This window comes from Pan troglodytes, chromosome 7 (genome assembly GCF_028858775.2).
Source record: "Pan troglodytes isolate AG18354 chromosome 7, NHGRI_mPanTro3-v2.0_pri, whole genome shotgun sequence".
NCBI classification, from domain to species: Eukaryota; Metazoa; Chordata; class Mammalia; order Primates; family Hominidae; genus Pan; species Pan troglodytes.
Window position 1 is genome coordinate 82,459,434 of NC_072405.2, and position 20,330 is coordinate 82,479,763.

Consider the following 20,330-nt stretch of genomic DNA (forward strand, 5'->3'; position numbering starts at 1 on the left):
AATGAAAAAGGACTGATGAGAAAAGTCAAATTCACATAATAATTTAAACATAGCCGGGCGCAGTGGTGGGCATCTGTAATCTCAGGTACTTGGAAGGCTGAAGCAGGAGAATTGCTTGAACCCAGAAGGTGGAGGTTGCAGTGAGCTGAGATGGTGCCACTGCACTCCAGCTTGGGTGACAGAGTGAGACTCCATCTCAAAAAATAAATAAATAATAAAACAAAGGGCCAGGCGCGGTGGCTCATGCCTGTAATCCCAGCACTTTGGGAGGCCGAGGCGGGTGGATCACGAGGCCAGGAGATCGAGACCATCCTGGCTAACACGGTGAAACCCTGTCTGCTAAAAATACAAAAAAAAAAAAAAAAAATTAGCCAGGCGTGTTGGCGGGCGCCTGTAGTCCCAGCTAACTCAGGAGGCTGAGGCAGGAGAATGGCGTGAGACTGGGAGGCGGAGCTTGCAATGAGCCGAGATTGCGCCACTGCACTCCAGTCTGCGTGACAGAACCAGACTTCGTCTCAAAACAAAACAGAAAAGTCTACTAAACTAGATTTGTCGGGAGAAGTATAGCAATGTACAAACCTCCACAAAGAACTATGTTTTTACTGTAATAGAATACCATCAAAGATAGACCAGAAGATTCAGTTTCTAAACAATATTTAAGAGAAAAAATGGGAAAAATATATATTGGCATTTCTACTATAATTGGCCTTTCTGCTGAACATATGCCCTGACTAGAACAATATATGAGAAATATATGGCAGCTCCGCAAGGGAGCTACCGCAGATAAAGTGATGCCAACAACACTGAAGATATATTATGGAAGAGACTTTTCCTGAAATTTGTTGCATACTGCCTAGACAAAAGAAAATGTTACCCTCTACAAAGACTTGGAAACATCAAATTTATATTAAAGCTATATTAAAGTTTATAGATACTATGATAGATATCCTTTGGTCTCCTTTATGCCTTTCGGAATCATTCCAATAACTTGATTATTTTCCTATCATTAAATATTGTATAGTGTATATGCAGGATTTATTTTCAGACTTAAATCTGCTTAGCTAAGCTAATGAAAATGAGATTAAGGGAATCCTTTCCTCTACCTGAGGCTAATGAAAATAAGTGAATTTGGTATGACATCATTTAAGGAAAGTCTAACCAGAAAGCAATGGTGAGTAGGACTCTGTGATAGCAGGAAGGAAAACAGTTAGTCCATTTGGCACTTCTAAAACTCATATATGTAACTATCAGTCTAGTTGAGCCTCACAATGCTCTTATGTGTTAATATTATAGTAATTTCATTTAACAAAAAGAAACATTAGAGCATAAGACAATCAAGACATTTAGGTATTCCAAGTCAATCTGTGGACACAATTTGAGAAAATTCCTAAAAAATGAATATTATGAAATTAGATGCCTGACTACTTCAAGGAAGGGATGATTCTACAAAGTTAAATCTATGTTCATATGGAATTGGTACTACTAGAGCAGATACTTTCACAAACTCATTTTATGTATATGTTGATTAGAACCCAAGAATCATCAGAAAAGTCTTCAAAAAATACATATTTAGAAAAAAGAAATACTCAATTCTATTTGCTTAAATCATTTATCTCCCTGACAAATGATCAGGGAGATACAGTTCTTGGAAAAGAAACTATACAAAAGAAGTCTTACGAAATCGTTTTAGGAATGGGATACAAACTGAAAAGTTTGAACAATGTAAATATATTACAAAGGCATGCAAATAAAGTGGAATTTACTGAAAGTCCTGTGATCTCAATATCAGAAATTATCTTTAATCCACTGCAATCTAATGACATACTGGATTTAAATACCTTCAGTTTATGGAACCACTCCTGACTGTGTAAAAGGAAATTGGAATAGAAGAATTATGACTAAAGTCCCAAACACCTAAAGTAAAATATTTAATAGTAGTAGAATTAACAAAGTAAAGCCCATAGAACCATGTCCACTACGGAATAAAATTTACCCGTTTTAATAGTAAAACGTGTAGATGGGTATTTAAAATACTTTTCTTTTTTCTTTTTTGAGACAGAGTCTTGCTCTATTACCCAGGTTGGAGTGCAGTGGCGTGATATCAGTTTACTGCAACTTCAGCCTCCTGGGTTTAAGCAAGTCTTGTGCATCAACCTCCCAAGTAGCTGGGACTACAGGCATGCGCCACCACGCCCAGCTAATTTTTCTATTTTTAGTAGACAGGGTTTAGCCATTTTGCCTAGGCTGCTCTTGAACTCCTGGCCTCAAGTGCTCCACCCTTCTCGGCCTCCCAAAGTAGTAGGATTACAGGCGTGAGCCACTGCACCTGGCCTAAAACACTTTTTAAGGTTTCTTTGGAGCTTAGATCTCTCTAATGCCAGATCGTCTCAATGCCAAGGCAAATTTCCTCTTCATCTTTGTAACTTATCACTTAGCACAGTAAAAGTAGCACATACTAGGTACCTAGTAAATGTTTTTTGAATTTTATCGTATTTCATGGAAATCTTGATTTCTGTATTATCATCTTGGTTAAATATTATACAACTATTACAGTAAAAACATAGTTTATTAGTGCTTTAAATGGAATGATTAGTCTTATACTAAGTATACAAGAAACACTAGTAGCAGACAACTAGAATGTAAGGGGAATGGTGAGGGTTAGAGGAAGATGAAGGAAGTACATAGAATATAGTCATTCTCTAGTTTTTAATAATAAATCATTATATTTAAATGTAAATAAAATCTAATAATCATGAGGCACATGCAAGACTATGTACAGATATCGCTGACATTTATCTCTTAATAACTTTCTTATTAAATACTGTTGTTACCGTCTCACCTTTCTACAGTCTTTAAGCGTAACAGGAACATAGAAGGCCTTGTACCCACAAACTGCTTTGCCCTACACATAAAAGTTTAAAACGTGTGTGTGTGTTGGGGGTGGGTGAGAGGAGAAACTATAACAGCAATAAGCAACAAATGAGTAAAAAAAAAAACAAAACCAATTTAACCTATTATTTCACATGCTGTGGCTTAGAGTGCTTCAGATTCTAAATAACCTATCATTAAAAAATGAACTATTATCTTAAAAGTTCTCCAAATACTAATTTAATAAAAATGACAATCAGTTCAATTTGGAGAAAAGGAAAGAAAACTGTAAAACACAAATAACTCCCTAACCTCTAGGGCAAAGCTGTTTCTCCTTTAAACAGAATGCAAAAGGAAAACCCTCATAGGGATTTAAGAGGGGTTTTAAAATGTAGAAATACATAAATGTTATGCTATACTAACCCTTAAGCAGGAATGACAAGAGTGTCAGAAGTGTACAGAGGATTCAGATACATTTAAAGGGTATCCTAAATTTATATGTATATTTTAAATTTATTTCATTATTATTTTCTTGAGATGGAGTCTCGCTCTGTCACCCAGGCTGTAGTGTAGTGGCATAATCTTGGCTCACTGCAACCTCCTGGGTTCAAGCAATTCTCCTACCTCAGTCTCCCGAGTAGCTGGGATTACAGGCATATACCATCACACCCAGTTAATTTTTGTATTTTTAGTAGAGACAGGGTTTCACCATGTTGGCCAGCTGGTCTCGAACTCCTGACCGCAGGTGATTCACCTGCCTAGGCCTTCTAAAGTGCTGGGATTACAGGTGTAAGCCACCGTGCCCAGCCTACATTTTAAGTTTAATTAAGTGATTTTTTTCTTTCTGTTTTTTTTTCCCCCCACTTCCATCAGACATAGAATCTGTGGATTAATAAAGGAGAACAGGAAGAAACGCCCTGAAAATTCGACTGGTAAACTGGTCTTCCTCCTTCAACCTAATCATTAGGACAGGGAAGCTCTGGTTCCTGAAAAATTCCCTGGAACAGGTTGATCGGGTGGGAGCTGGCAGAGGGGAGAAGGAAGCTATGATGCACTTTTCTGAGGCTTTCCACTGTGAAATCTACAAAAAGAATTTCTTGTATACTTTTACCTGTGCATGCTTTTGGGAATAAAATCAGCTTTAAGAAAATACCGTACATTTCCTGTTTAAAAGAATATAAAACAGTAAGTCTGGCTTCTACCCCATTCAACATGTAAAACTTCTATTTGGAATGAAAGGTATCAAAATAACTTTCCAATTTATTACTAAACATGAAATTCCCTATAATTTTCAAATAAAAAGCATAAATCCTTCCTCCAAATAAAAATAATTACATATTAAAATTGTTTATCTACCTAACTGAAAGAAAAGATATTATCTGGAATAATTCTGAAAAGTCCTACCTTTTCCTTGCAGCTGGAAAGCATGCTAATAATGCTAAGACAAACTGATTGGACTGAGAGCGCTGGGGACCAGTCTTCTGTTAGAATGGATAAACAGATATGACCATTGCTATAAACATGAGGATGAACAGGAATATTTTCACCAGTAAACATGACCTAAGAGAGAATAAAATTCCATTAAAACTCAAATATTCTCTACTACCAAAAACTAAAATATTCTCCACATATAACAAATATTGATTATAAAAAAACAAAAAACCACCAAAATCAGTGCCAGGAACATGATAAACAACTGCTTATTTGTTTACTCTCATAACTCAGTAAGTATTGGTTTCACTGAATGAATAACCACATAGTAGGGAAAAGATGCCAAATTATTTTTTATTTCGGTTATTTTTGATAAATTCTCCTTAAAAATTCTAAACTACGTATTTTTTACTAGTGAAAGACAACTACATTTATAAGAATGATTTTTCAGATTTTGCTCATTGCTCTCTGCATATAAAAATCAAGTATGATAAAATTCCAAACAAAAATATTCAATTTTGGGAAAATATGAATGACAGGTGGTAGGAACACTCCTCCTACTACTACCTGTTAACAATGTTAGCTCTAAGGCACATGTGCAAAGGGAAATGACTGTTATATATTCCACCTCCTCTAAACTTACACATCCATTATGATGGGTACAAGTTACTAGCTGTTAATCGGTAAATAACTATGTGCCTAGACGAAAAATACAAAAGTTGACCAAGTCTCCCAATTTGCAGTTTTACTCTCCTTTCCCTTTTACTCAATTCTTCTGTAACACTGTTTTTCCTTTCTCTATCTTGTCTCAGCAATGTTTTGAATGGTAATAAATCTATTATTTCCTTCCTTTGCTCTAATAATTCAATAAATATCTTAAAGTAGTTTTTCTTAAACTTATTTACCTAAGCAAATAGGCAGGAGAATAAATTCATATATCCTGAGGAATCTGTAAGCATAGTCCAAAGTTGCTCGAAGAAAGCAGAAGTCTTATGTTTACACTGTGTACTATATTTATTCTACAGGTTAGCAGTAATTCCTAATTCCTGACCTCGCCAAAAAAACAAACAAAAAAACAAAAGAACACATAGTTGGAAGATCTGCTTAAAAATACAAATTCAAGTGTCCTACTTTCACAGATTCTAATTTAGTAAGTATGATTAGATTTTTATAAAACCCATCAGATATAAACCAACAATTCCTAAATCAGATTTACAGTATCTCAGCCCTGCAAACTGCCTCATACCCAAGTACAACAGAATATCAGTAAGGAGAAATCTTACCTTAAGTTATAGCAGAAACTGATAAAAGATATACAGTATTGCTTTAGGCATACCCTTTTTTCTCTTTATAGAGCAGAAAAAAGAACCAGTGAGGTAAATATGAATAGAATAAGGTATGCTATAGTTTAATATGGAATATGTTATAGGAAATTACCATAAGCTAAGGTTTTATATATATTTTAAATATCTAGCTATGAATCTGATTTTGTTACAATTTTACAAAGATTTACATGTTAATAAAGCAGTCTTTCATATGAGTAGAGCCTTCTAATATTTCAAATATATTAACTAACATATGGGACACATTTCCTTGGCTAAGACTAGATAAGACAGCAAAAGGCATTTTTTCCCCAAAGGAACGATTTTCCATACTTGCATCTATTTCTTTTTTTTTTCTGTAAATTCTGGACATCAACTCTCCATTCCCACTAATAAAAAAAAAAAAAAAAGGAACAAAAGTAAAGTCTCAAAATAAGAGAAATCAAGTCACTTATCCTACCTAATTGCAGAAGATTCCCTGAAAGGACTTTGATTTTGTAATGGCTACACTCTAAGCATGACATTTATCTCAATTACATCTATTGGTGCTAGTACCCTCTTCATTACTTTTTGCTAAAAAAAAGTATTGCTCTAGAAGTCTTGGGGCTGGAGCCGGACGAGCTGTCGGGTGGCGGCGCCGCAGCCATGGAGGGAGGCCACGGCGGCGGCTCGGGTGGCGGCGCTGGGAGGCGGCGATGAGAGGCTCGCACGCCTCCAGCCCGGCCCCAGCCCCCCGGGACGGAGAGCCGAGCAGCCCCGGCTCTGGGCTACGGACTATGGGCGAATAGCTCTGACCACCGGGCGAATAGCTCTGACCACCCGGCGAAGCATGCCGCCTGCCTTGGCCTCCCAAAGTGCCGAGATTGCAGCCTCTGCCGGGCCGCCACCCCGTCTGGGAAGTGAGGAGCGTCTCTGCCTGGCCGCCCATCATCTGGGACGTGAGGAGCCCCTCTGCCTGCCTACCCAGTCTGGAAAGTGAGGAGCGTCTCTGCCCGGCCGCCATCCCATCTAGGAAGTGAGGAGCGCCTCTTCCCGGCCACCATCCCATCTAGGAAGTGAGGAGCGTCTCTGCCCAGCCGCCCATCGTCTGAGATGTGGGGAGCGCCTCTGCCCCGCCGCCCCGTCTGGGAAGTGAGGAGCGCCTCTACCCGGCCGCGACCCCGTCTGGGAGGTGAGGAGCGTCTCTGCCCAGCCGCCCCGTCTGAGAAGTGAGGAGACCCTCCGCCTGGCAACCACCCCATATGAGAAGTGAGGAGCCCCTCCGCCAGGCAGCCACCCCGTCTGGGAAGTGAGGAGCGTCTCTGCCCGGCAGCCACCCCATCCAGGAGGGAGGTGGGGGTCAGCCCCCACCAGGCCAGCCGCCCCATCCGGGAGGGAGGTGGGGGGTCAGCCCCCCGCCCGGCCAGCCGCCCCGTCCGGGAGGGAGGTGGGGGGGTCAGCCCCCCGCCTGGCCAGCCACCCCGTCTGGGAGGGAGATGGGGGGGGTCAGCCCCCTGCCTGGCCAGCCGCCCCGTCTGGGAGGTGAGGGGCGCCTCTGCCTGGCCGCCCCTACTGGGAAGTGAGGAGCCCCTCTGCCCAGCCAGCCGCCCCGTCCGGGAAGGAGGTGGGGGGGTTCAGCCCCCCGCCCGGCCAGCCACCCCGTCCGGGAGGGAGGTGGGGGGGTCAGCCCCCTGCCAGGCCAGCCGCCCCGACCGGGAGGGAGGTGGGGGGGTCAGCCCCCCGCCCGGCCAGCCGCCCCGTCCGGGAGGTGAGGGGCGCCTCTGCCCGGCCGCCCCTACTGGGAAGTGAGGAGCCCCTCTGCCCGGCCAGCCGCCCCGTCCGGGAAGGAGGTGGGGGGGTCAGCCCCCTGCCCGGCCAGCCGCCCCGTCCGGGAGGTGAGGGGCGCCTCTGCCTGGCCGCCCCTACTGGGAAGTGAGGAGCCCCTCTGCCCGGCCAGCCGCCCCGTCCAGGAGGGAGGTGGGGGGGTCAGCCCCCCTGCCCGGCCAGCCGCCCCGTCCGGGAGGTGAGGGGCGCCTCTGCCCGGCCGTCCCTACTGGGAAGTGAGGAGCCCCTCTGCCCGGCCAGCCGCCCGGTCCGGGAAGGAGGTGGGGGGGTCAGCCCCCCGCCAGGCCAGCCGCCCCATCCGGGAGGGAGGTGGGGGGGTCAGCCCCCCGCCCGGCCAGCCGCCCCGTCCGGGAGGTGAGGGGCGCCTCTGCCTGGCCGCCCCTACTGGGAAGTGAGGAGCCCCTCTGCCCGGCCAGCCGCCCCGTCCGGGAGGGAGGTGGGGGGGTCAGCCCCCCTGCCCGGCCAGCCGCCCCGTCCGGGAGGTGAGGGGCGCCTCTGCCCGGCCGTCCCTACTGGGAAGTGAGGAGCCCCTCTGCCCGGCCAGCCGCCCGGTCCGGGAAGGAGGTGGGGGGGTCAGCCCCCCGCCAGGCCAGCCGCCCCATCCGGGAGGGAGGTGGGGGGGTCAGCCCCCCGCCCGGCCAGCCGCCCCGTCCGGGAGGTGAGGGGCGCCTCTGCCCGGCCGCCCCTACTGGGAAGTGAGGAGCCCCTCTGCCTGGCCAGCCGCCCCGTCTGGGAGGGAGGTGGGGGGTCAGCCCCCCGCCCGGCCGGCCGCCCCGTCCGGGAGGTGAGGGGCGCCTCTGCCCGGCCGCCCCTACTGGGAAGTGAGGAGCCCCTCTGCCCGGCCACCGCCCCATCTGGGAGGTGTACCCGGCAGCTCATTGGGAATGGGCCATGATGACAATGGCGGTTTTGTGGAATAGAAGTGGGGGAAAGGCGGGGAAGGGATTGAGAGATCGGATGGTTGCCATGTCTGTGTAGAGGGAGGTAGACACGGGAGACTTTTCGTTTTGTTCTGTACTAGGAAAAATTCTTCTGCCTTGTGATCCTGTTGATCGGTGACCTTACCCCCAACTCTGTGCTCTCTGAAACATGTGCTGTGTCCACTCAGGGTTAAATGGATTAAGGGTGGTGCAAGATGTGCTTTGTTATACAGATGCTTGAAGGCAGCATGCTCGTTAAGAGTCATCACCACTCCCTAATCTCAAATACCCAGGGACACAAACACTACGGAAGGCCGCAGGGTCCTCTGCATAGGAAAACCAGAGACCTTTGTTCACTTGTTTATCTGCTGACCCTCCCTCCACTATTGTCCTATGACCCTGCCAAATCCCCCTCTGTGAGAAACACCCAAGAATGATCAATAAAAATAAATAAATTAAAAAAAAAAAAAAAAAAAAGTATTGCTCTGTAAAAGAAAACAAATGCTTACATGGTCTTATAGTTCCACACTGGAGTCTGTCCACAACTGTTTTTTAATGAAATTTTATTTTTCATAAATATGAACTATAGTTTATTACATCATATGCATCTGATACTCCCATGTGTTGTAGATGTACAGAATGGGAGTTTACAAATCTTATGGACATCTACCTTGAGGTATTCATTTTGCCATAAAAAGCCATTTGACCAGTAGGATATTTTCATTAAAACACAAGCAATACCCAAGAGTTTCTTCTTTGGCCACAATTATTTTTTTAAAAGATATTTTTCGGTGTGGCTCATGCCTGTAATCCCAGCACTTTGGCAGGCCGAGGTGGGTGGATCACCTGAGGTCAGCAGTTTGAGACCAGCCTGGCCAGCATGGCGAAAACCCGTCTCTACCAAAAAATACAAAAAATTAGTTGGGAGCGGTGGCACGCGCCTGTCATTCCAGCTATTTGGGAGGCTGAGGCAGGAGAATTGCTTGAACCCGGGAGGCAGAGGTTGCAGTGAGCTGAGATCGCACCACCGCACTCCAGCCTGGGCAACAAGAGTGAAACTCGGCCTTAAAAAAAAAAAAAAGATATTTTCCCCAGTAAGGTCTCTATCAAGAAGTCAAGAAGAATAGTGATCTGAAAGTGCCAGGAAGAAAAAAAAAAAAAAAAAGAACAACTGCCAAATTATCTTCTTTGGCAAAACTGAATCACCAACCTTTAAAGAAAATAGCAACACGAAGGTTACTACATCATGTTTCGCCCAGCCAATTCAGAGCACAAGGAAAACAGTATTTTTCCTAAAGAGAAATGGTTATAAACTAAATCACTTGGCCTGAGAGCCAGTAAGTGGGCATGAACCAAAAGGTACTCAGGAGAGAAGAGAAAGAAAAGCGATGAGTAGCAGTAGAAAACACCTACAGCAGATGCAGCAGATATTCTGTAAGCAAAGAGAACCAGTAATGAAGAAGACAGAAACAACTGTGAAGTAGAAGAGGACTGAGATAAAAATAATTCAGATCTCAATAATCTTTAAATAAAACAGCAGGGGCTTTTTAACATACTGCATGCAGGGCAAATGCAGCCACCCTAAAACTTTTAGCAACCAAAACCAGGGGAATTAATTACTTGCATGTAATAGGTAACCCTTAGGGCCTAACCTGCCAGATACAGAATTTTAGAAGTTTGTCTAAACATATAAAGGGTGAATTTACATGCCAGAGGTGAATTTCTGAAATAAAAGGAAATTTTTTTCAATAGTTCATTCACATAAGGGGCAAATAAGCATGGTTTCCACAGATGGTTTTTTTTTTTCTTTCCCCAGATAGAGCTTTGCTCTTGTTGCCCAGGCTGGAGTGCAATGGTACGACCTTGGCTCACTGCAATCCCTGCCTCCCAGGTTCAAGTGATTCTCCTGCCTCAGCCTCCACCTGCCACCACACCCAGCTAATTTTTTGTATTTTTAGTAGAGATGGGGTTTTACCACGTTGGCCAAGCTGGTCTCGAACTCCTGACCTCAGGTGATCCACCCACCTCAGCCTCCCAAAGTGCTGGGGTTACAGGCATGAGTCACTGCACCCGGCCCACAGATTGTTCTAATGTAAACTTTGCTAATCTGGTTCTCTGCATGGGGAAAGTAACCAAGGCAGAATTTCTTCAACTGCATACTGTTAGCCATCCTCATTTATTTAATACTCTCTACAAGCCAAAGGAGAAAGTGAATGTTTCAGTTTTTTAACGCAGTCAAGTAGTTTCTACAAACAAGAAATTATTAAGTTGTTTCTAAGGTTCAAAAAAATTTTTTTGGAGTTTCAAGTAGCTGACAAAACTGACTAGAACTGATGTGACAAAACAACTGAACACAATAAATTTGAAACCATAGGAACTTTGCGAATGTATTCAAAATAGTCATATGAACAGCCAACGATGGAGACCACGGACATTCCTCGCTGCGTAAATTACACTAAGTAAAATGGAATTACAGATTTTTAAAGAACTATTTGATGGAAATACAGTTTTAGAAAAGGATCTTAGACCGAATGTACATGAATCAAGTTTGAAGTTGCATTAGAAACAGTCTTTTTTTTTGAGATGGAGTCTCGCACTGTTGCCCAGGCTGGAGTGCAATGGCCCGATCTCTGCTCACTGCAAGCTCCGTCTCCTGGGTTCACATGATTCTCCTGCCTCAGCCTCCCAAGTAGCTGGGATTACAGGCGCACACCACCACGCCTGGCTAATTTTTTGTATTTTTAGTAGAGATGGGGTTTCACTATATGTTGGCCAGACTGGTCTCGAACTCCTGACCTTGTGATCTGCCCGCCTCGGCTTCCCAGAGTGCTGGGATTACAGGCATGAGCCACTGCACCCAGACTGGAAGCAGTCTTTAATTATTACTACATTTCCAAACATCTCCCGAGCAGTATGGCTTATTCAAAAGCAAGTGAGAGCTAAGAGAGAAATAATTATGCTCAGGTTATGTATCATTTTGGAGATAAGTATGTTTATCCCACAACCAACCTGAAATTTTAAGCAGGCCAATCTCTGGGTAACTTTTGGGTACTGTGAATGTAGTGCCTTTCATAAAACTACTAAAATCTACACTGAAAGCCACCATAGTGATAAAAATAAAAAATAAGAATGAACAGGGGCTGGGGATGGTGACTCACACCTGTAATCCTAGCACTTTGGGAGGTCAATGTGGGAGGATCACTTGAGCCCTGGAGCTCAAGACCAGCCTGGGTAACAAAGTAAGATCCCATCTCTAAAAAAAATAGTAACTAGCCGCATGTGGTGTCATGCTCCCGTAGTCCCAGCTACTCAGGAAGCTAAGGTGAGAGGAATGTTTGAGCCAGGAGTCTGAGGTTGCAGTTGAGCTACGATAGCCCATGGCACTTCAGCCTGGGCAACAGAGTGAGACCCTGTCTTGGAAAAAAAACAAAAAACAAAAAACCTCACTCAAAGTTGGTGTAGTCAGAGAAATAGCTCGATATTATAGCTACCAATATTTACAATGACTTAATAAAAATCAATAATTGAAAGTAGACTTGTAATTGTACACTTCTATATGTTTATACAGTTTACCAAAAACCTCTGCATTACTGCTAAGAACAAAATAAAGGATGGGTATCAGGTACCTTTCTAATATGAAATTCAAGAATTTTCAAACATCAAGCCCAATACTGAAAGGCCTTATGGTACTGAGATCTTACCACAAAGGAGGCACACTACTGTTCAGACTAGAGTTGCAGAGGTAGTTAGAACGTCTGTAACCTAACATGGTGTCAAGCTAGGTCAAAACACAGTGTATATAAACGAGCAGTAAAAAACAGAATATAATTATAAAAGCCAATCTACAATATGGATACCAAGGTTTTTCCAGGGACAGTATGAGGAAAATATGTTCTCTGATTACAATTATTATAAGATAGTACTTAATGCAGACAACAGTAATGTGTAACTACATAAACTGAACATACAAGCAATCAGTTTATTGTTGTAATGGAAACTAAATCAGATATTTATGTATAACATACAATACAGGTAGTCTACCATAAATGGTATTTGACAAAAATGACTGGAGATTGGAATCTTAGCATACCTTTCCATTCAATTCTCCCTTTTTAGTCCTCTCATACACAGCAAGCATCCGTAAGTGTTCCCTGTTACTCTGTAATAACGAGTACCATGCAGCTATAGTGCAAAGACAAAATTATTGGACACAACGAAACTAAACTTGGATTGTCTTGGATGGTAATCATTCTCTTCCCTTTATATTCTATGTTCTTTTAGCCTACTAGTCTAATCCTCTATCTTCCTTCCCCTTGACCCCCAAGGCTTCAGTGAATAGGGTTCACTGTTAACCTTCTTGTCAGGTGTCCAAGACGCTTGTCAATTTAAGGCAATAAAAACTGTTATTCAAAGACTTTGGAAAGCTTGAACGTCACCCCATGAAAGAGGATGGAAAATCAGACCAGGAAAAAAAGACAAGATGAGGACATCACGAACATAGGTTCTGGATCTCTGCAAAGAATGAATTTTGAGCAACAGAAAAGGGTCCGTGGTAAGGAGGCATGAATAGGAGGGGGGAATGAGGATGAAGAGGAAGGTAATTACTCTTTTGCCTCAGTACTTTTAAAGCTTTATAATCAAGGCAATTGTACTTTCAGCACCACTCTTAGCAACAAAATGGCTTCTAATCAAAGAGACACTGTCCCCTTCCCTCTAAAATAAACATTTTCCCTATTTCTAAAATACTGAAAACGTCTTCATCAAAAATTAGCTAAAAGTCTCTAAAACAAGGCCGGGCACGGAGGCTCAAGCCTGTAATCCCAGCAGTTTGGGAGGCCGAGGTGGGCGGATCACTGGGGGGTTAGGAGTTCCAGACCAGCCTGGCCAACATGGCAAAACCTTGTCTCTACTAAAAATACAAAAATAAGCCAGGCTTTGTGGTGCGCGCCTGTAATCCCAGCTACTGTGGAGGCTGAGGCAGGAGAATCGTTTGAACCCGGGAGGCGGAGGTTGCAGTGAGCCAAGATTGCGCCACTTCACTCCAGCCTGGGCAACAGAGTGAGACTCTGTCTCAATAAAAAGTGCCCAGGCATGGTGGCTCACACCTATAATCCCAGAACTCTGGGTGGCTGAGGCAGGCAGATCACAAGGTCAGGAGTTTGAGACCATCCTGGCCAACATGGTGAAACCCCATTTCTAACTAAAGATACAAAAAAAATTAGCTGGGTGTGGTGGTGCATGCTTGTAATCCCAGCTACTCAGGAGGCTGAGGCAGGAGAATCACTTGAACCCAGAAGGCGGAGGTTGCGACGAGCCAAGATCATGCCACTGCACTACAGCCTGGGTGACAGGGCGCGACTCCATCTCAAAAATAATAACGATAATTAATAAATCAATGTAATAGATGTATTTCAGATTTCTTTCACTCAAATAGAATGCTTTAACAGAGGAAAGGGGTACAAATACTGGATATGTAAAGGAATGGAAGAACTTTCTCTTGGATATAGAAAGGAAAAGTAGTAATAGAGTCAAGATACTAAGCTTGAGGACTTCAGAGGTTTTTTTTTGTTTTGTTTTGAGATGGAGTCCCGTTCTGTCGCCAGGCTGGAGTGCAGTGGCACGATCTTGACTCTCTGCAACCTCCATCTTCCAGGTTCAAGCAATTCTCCTGCCTCAGCCTGCTGAATAGCTGGGACTACAGGTGCACACCACCACGCCCAGCTGATTTTTGCATTTTTAGTATGGGTTTCACCATGTTGGCCAGGTTGGTCTCAAACTCCTGACCTCAAGTGATCTGCCTGCCTTGGCCTCCCAAAGTGCTGGGATTAGAGGCATGAGCCACCACGCCCAGTTGTGGACTTCAGAGTTTTGATGGAGATGGGCCATCCCTCCTAATACCTATGATAGAAACGTCAAACTTCTTTCACACTGCAAGACCCTTTTTGATTAGCCCCAAAATAACCTTCCACTCTCATCTCCTGCTGTAATCCCCCATGTGTCGACACATAAAACTACAAGAGCCCATGCTCACAAATGTAAGGAGGCCAAGTCCTTTCACACCTTGCCCTATACTTTTCACATAAACTCTTTTTGTCCTTTAAGGCCCAGTTCTACCAGTTCAAATAGGTTTTTCTTTGCCCCCTTAGAATATTCTAAATTGGTTGCTTTCCCTTTTGCCCCCAAAGCATACAATTCACACTTCAGTTGTCTGTACAGTTGCATATGCCAAAACTCATGGAGTCTTCCTTGACTCCTCCCCTCCTTCAATCATACTCCAAATTAATCCATTAGCAAATCCTGTTGATTCAACCTTTAAAACAGGTCCAAAACATGACCACCTTCCAAAACGTCCACTGCTACCCTTCTGGTGCAAGTCACCATCATCTCTCACCTGGGTTACTTTAACGGCCTATCTGATCTCCCTGCACCTTTATGCCCTGAACGGTTTATATGCCACACAACAGCCAGACTGTTCCTTTTAACTTTAAATAGGACTATATCGTTCCTCTGCTCAAAACCTTCCAAAGGCTTCCCCATCTCACTAAGAGTAAAAAGTCAAAATTCTTACAAGGGGCTATAAATGTCCTATATAATCTGTGATGACCGCTCCAGCCCAAATGATCTCTCTGACTAATACAGTTTGGATGTTTGTCCCCTCCAAATCTCATGTTGAAATGTAACCCCCAATGTCGGAGGTGGGGCCTGGTGGGAGGTGTGTGGGTCACTCTGGGTGTGTGCTCTCATGAATGGCTTGGTGATGTCCTCGACAGTGAATGAGTTCTCATGAGATCTGGTTGTTTCAAAATGTGTGGCACCTCGCCACTGACTCTTGTTCCCACTCTCGCCATGTGAGACACTGCTCCCTCTTCACCTTCTGCCATGATGGTAAGCGTCCTGAGGCCAACACCAGAAGCAGATGGTGGCACTATGCTTCTTGTACAGCCTGCAGAACTGTGAGCCAATTAAACCTCTTTTCTTTATAAATTACCCAGCCTCAGGTCTTTATAGCAGTGCAAAAATGGCCTAATACACTGACCTAGGCCTTACACTCCCCTTCCTGTTTATACACCACTCCAGGGACCCGTCCTACATATTCCAGATTTAGAGCCTTTGCATTTTGTCTTCATCTGTTCTTTCTCTCAACCCTTTCAAATGGCTTACTCCTGCACATCTTTCAGATCTCTCCTCCAATGTCACCTTCTCAGTGAAATCTTTCCCAATGACTCTATCCAATATTTCAACACCCTCATCTCCCCTCCTTCTGTACTTTTCCCTCACCATCTTCCATACTATATGTATTTTACTCGTTGCTTACTGTCTCTCCCCACAAGAATGCAAACTCCATATAAGCAGGGTTTTTGTTGCTGTTGCAGTTTTGGTCATCATTGAATCACCAGCACCCAGCACAGTGTCTGTCCCATGATACATCCTCAAGAAATACGGAATGAATATTTACCTATCCAAATACTAAACAGATTATAAACTGTTTAAAGGCAGGCCCAATGCCTTTTAAATCTCTGTACTCTCTCCCCTCTCTCAAGAAACAGTATTTGATACATAATTCATGCCCAATACATGTTGAATTAACCAACCATTAACCTGTATCCTAGCATAAAAAAGCAGAATATGTACATAGAAAGCTATTTTCTGTATGGCTGACAGTAAGTGTACATTAGCGGCAAGCAGTGATGAAAAGATGCCTCATCTCTGTTTCCATATTAACAGACAAATTGTTTGTTGTTATTCTTTCTTTTAAGGCAAATGACTGAGCCAAACATATTTTAGATAGGTAACTTTTTCATTAAAAGGCAGGACACAACATGAGACATAAAATATAACTGGTAGGAAGAAAAACACAACAAACCATAATGGTGTGTGACAGTCTTACTGATCTCATTTACAGGTACAAAAGCAGTAATTTCACAATGAGATTGATCTATTCTAGAAATATTTTCCAAATTCTACTCTTGTAACTAGTGATAAACTCAGTACTGTTCATTGCATAGAAAGATGAAAGACTTTTCTTTCTTTTTTTTATTAGAGATGGGGTTGCCCTACGTTGCCCAGGCTGGTCTCAAAACTCCTGGGCTGCCTTGGCCTCTCAAAGTGCTTGGATTACAGGCATGAGTACCATGCCCAGCCAGAAAGATGAAAGACTAATTTAGGTAACAAGTGCTAATGCTACAGAGTTTCATCAAATAAAATTTTGGGGGAATTTTACTGCCCTAGAGGACTGGTTCTAGCCACTTTCCCAGGGCAGTGGATCTCTGCAAAGTTTCAGTTATTGGAAAAATCTTGAAGTCTATAAGCACATCAAGCATTGATGTTTGACCCATTATAATTATGTTAAAACTATATAGATTATGTATAAATACATTTTAAAAAATTTTAACGTATTACTGGCCTCAGAGCAGTTCTGCCATTTTCTCAATCAATGGATATTAGAATATACAACCTCTATGCCATGTGAGGGACTACAGAATTAACTGATATTAAAAAGGAATCCTCACTGGGCGTGCCTATGATCCCAGTACTTTGACAGGCCGAGGCGAGCAGATCACTTTAGGACAGGAGTTCAAGACCAGCTGGACCAACATGGTGAAACCTTGTTTCTACCAAAAATACAAAAAAAAATTAGCCAGGCATGGTGGTGCATACCTGTAGTTGCAGCTACTCAGAGAGGCTGAGGTGGGAGAATGGTTTAAGCCCAGGAGGCAGAGGTTGCAGTGAGCAGAGATCACACCACTGCACTCCAGCCTGGGCAACAGAGCGAGACTCTGTCTCAAAAAAATAAAAAACAAACAAACAAACAAACAAACAAACAAAACCAAAATAAAAAAACCAAGCTAGGCATGGCGGCAGATGGCTGTAGTCCCTGCTACTCTGGAGGCTGAGGTGGAAGGATCACTTGAGCCCAGGAGTTGGAGGCTGCAGTGAGCTATGATTACACCACAGCATAGGTAGATGACAAAGGGAGACTCTGTCTCCGCACCCCCACCCCACCAAAAAGTAAATTTAAAAAGGAATCCTTATATTTCAAAAAGAGTGAGAATAACTGACCTAGAGCTTTCAAAGGTACCATTCATTCCACATATAATCTTTCACTTTCAGAGAGAAAATTACTACACAGATAAATAGGCATTTTTTCCACACCAGTACTCGCATCTAATTGGCAGTATGGCAAAGGAGGAAAGGAAAGACTTGGGTTTGGGTCTTGACTGTCCTATAAACTAGGTATTAAAACGTGAACAAGGCACTTCACTTCTACAAGTTTCAATTTCTTCACATATAAAATGAGGATGAATCTACCTCCCCTAACCACTTCATTAAAAGATGTTAGAAAACAAAATCAGAATGGAAGTTAAATTATGAAGTACTATAGAAATATTACCATACAGAATGCATGCAGGTGCAGAAAAAGTTAAGTTTGGATGTGACTATACAGGGACTTGAATGCCAGGCTAAAAACTTGATTCCATAGGAAATAAAGAAACATTAAGAGGTTTTACTGTCAGGGGGTGAGGAATTCTGGGGATGGTGGAGTGAGACAGTGTGTGTGTGTGGTGGGGGGGTGGAGTGGGGTGTGGGAGTGTGTGTGTGTGTGTGGGGGGGGGGTGTGTGTGCATGTCCATGTGTGTGGTATGTAACCAATGAGATAACTGTGCCTTCAAACAAATCTATTGGCACCGTGAAAGGATGTAGGAATTCAAAGAACTAAAGGCTACTGTAATGGTTCAATTAAAAGATAAAAACCTGGACTAGGCCAGGCATGGTGGCTCACACATGTAATCCCAGCACTTTGGGAGGCCAAGGAGGTGGGCTGATCGCTTGAGCCCAGGAGCTCGAGACTAGTCTGGGCAACATGGCAAGACCCCATCTCTACAAAAAATATAAAAATTAGCTGGGTGTGCCATCAGATGGCCAAATCATTATTTACTGGACCAGACCTTTTCAAAACTATCAAGCAGATAGTCAAGGCCTGTAAAGTGTGCCAAAGAAATAATCCCCTGCACTGCAGGCCATACATTTCAATCCCTCTATCTTTAACCTCCTTGTTAAGTTTGTCTCTTCCAGAATTGAAGCTGTAAAACTACAAATCGTTCTTCAAATGGAGCCCCAGACAGTCCATGACTAAAATCTACCACAGACCCCTGGACCGGCCTGCTAGCCCCTGCTCCAATGTTAATGACATTGAAGGCACCCCTCCTGAGGAAATCTCAACTGCACAACCCCTACTACGTCCCAATTCAGCGGGAAGCAGTTAGAGCGGTTGTCGGCCAACCTCCCCAACAGCACTTGGGTTTTCCTGTTGAGAGGGGGCACTGAGAGACAGGACTAGCTGGATTTCCTAGGCCGACAAAGAATCCCTAAGCCTAGCTGGGAAGGTGACCGCTTCCACTTTTAAACACGGGGCTTGCAACTTAGCTCACACCTGACCAATCAGATAGTAAAGAGAGCTCACTAAAATGCTAATTAGGCAAAAACAGGAGGTAAAGAAATAGCCAATCATCTGTTGCCTGAGAGCACAGAGGGAGGGACAATGATCAGGAAATAAACCCAGACATTTGAGCTGGCAACAGCAACCCCCTTTGGGTCCCCTCCCTTTGTATGGGAGCTCTGTTTTCACTCTATTAAATCTTGCAACTGCAAAAAAAAAAAAAAAATTAGCTGGGTGTGGTGGCATGCACCTGCAGTCCCAGCTGCTTCGGAGGCTGATATGGGAGGATCACTTGAGCCCAGGCGGCAGCAGTTGCAGTGAGCCAAGATTGCACCACTGCACTCCAACCTGGGTGACAAAGCGAGACGCTGTCTCAAAAAAAACAAAACAAAAACAAACAAACAAAAAACCAGACTACAGCACTGACATTAAGAAAAGAATGGGCTACCTTTCAAATGTAGGAGGGAGGAGTGTGGAAAAGAGAAAAACTGAGCACAAAAATAGACAGGTGGACAGTAACCCAGGATAAAGAAAAACAAAATGTTCTTTGTTATTGGAAAGATCAAGTTTAGTTGTGTTAAATTTGAGATGTCTGGAGGTACTCAAGTATTTCAACAAGGGTGTGAAATTAAGCCTTAAAAAAAGAAGTGTTCCCAGAGCTGTAGATCTGGGAGTTAGCTGCTTAAGGTGACTGAAGGTGAAAGAAGAGTGAGAAGAGTAACACAGTGCTGAATAAAGAACCTGGATAACACCAATGTTAGAAGAACAGACAAATAAAATCAGGGAAGGAGGATAAAATGAATTTGAAATAGGACAATAGGGAGAATTTATTACAAATGCTGTAACTTACAGAAATATTAAAGAAGAAATTCAACATAATGTTTAAGTTTGATATTTGATTTAGAATTAAATATTAAGGAAAGAGTTTAGAGAACACATTTTTGACTTGGTTTCATGCTTACAGAAATATTATTTTCCTCTGGTGAAAAATCTGTAAGCTCCCAGAGTAAGCCTTCCCCCAATATCTCCCTAGTCAAAAGCTTTTGAATTGGTGTGAAATATTCTTCCTTCCCATACCATCATTGAACTTAGTTGAAGGTAGACAAATAGGCTGATGATGAAAACAGACTGAGATCCTGTTGTCTCCACACATTTACAGTCAGAAATGATGCTGGCCAGCCAGAAAGCAACAAAAGTGATGACAATCTTCTGGAGAGAAGATGTTTGTTCTTTGTATTATAGTCTACAAATGCTTATTATAGACATCTAGAGGTCACAATAGCACATACCCTTTCACTTTAACTTTTATGAAAATGATAAAAATAAGTCCTAAAAGTCTTGGTAGTTTTCTGCTCATATGAAAATTTTAGAACTTAAGGAGTCAGTATCCATTGAAATCTATGCTTTAAAACAATTCTCTCTTTACTTATAGCATGATACAATAACTGACTTTATCTCTTCTCTTACATAACTAAGAAAAGATTAAGCTGTGTTTGGTATATTGTTTAAAGTGACAATGAAATATGA

General features: G+C 43.1%; 1 protein-coding gene across 9 annotated transcripts in view; it reads right to left on the reverse strand.

The window, feature by feature from the left end:
* Window positions 1-20,330, reverse strand: part of UBE2W (ubiquitin conjugating enzyme E2 W) — a 139,932-nt gene that overhangs the window by 65,635 nt on the left and 53,967 nt on the right. For all 9 annotated transcript variants that reach the window (XR_010159275.1, XM_063816399.1, XM_063816402.1 and 6 more), the window contains one exon: window positions 4,273-4,428. Coding sequence is in view for 8 of the 9 variants with exons in the window: in XM_063816399.1 (XP_063672469.1) it covers window positions 4,273-4,428 (156 nt within the window). In the remaining variant the exon portion in view is untranslated. The remainder of the gene's footprint in view (window positions 1-4,272; window positions 4,429-20,330) is intronic.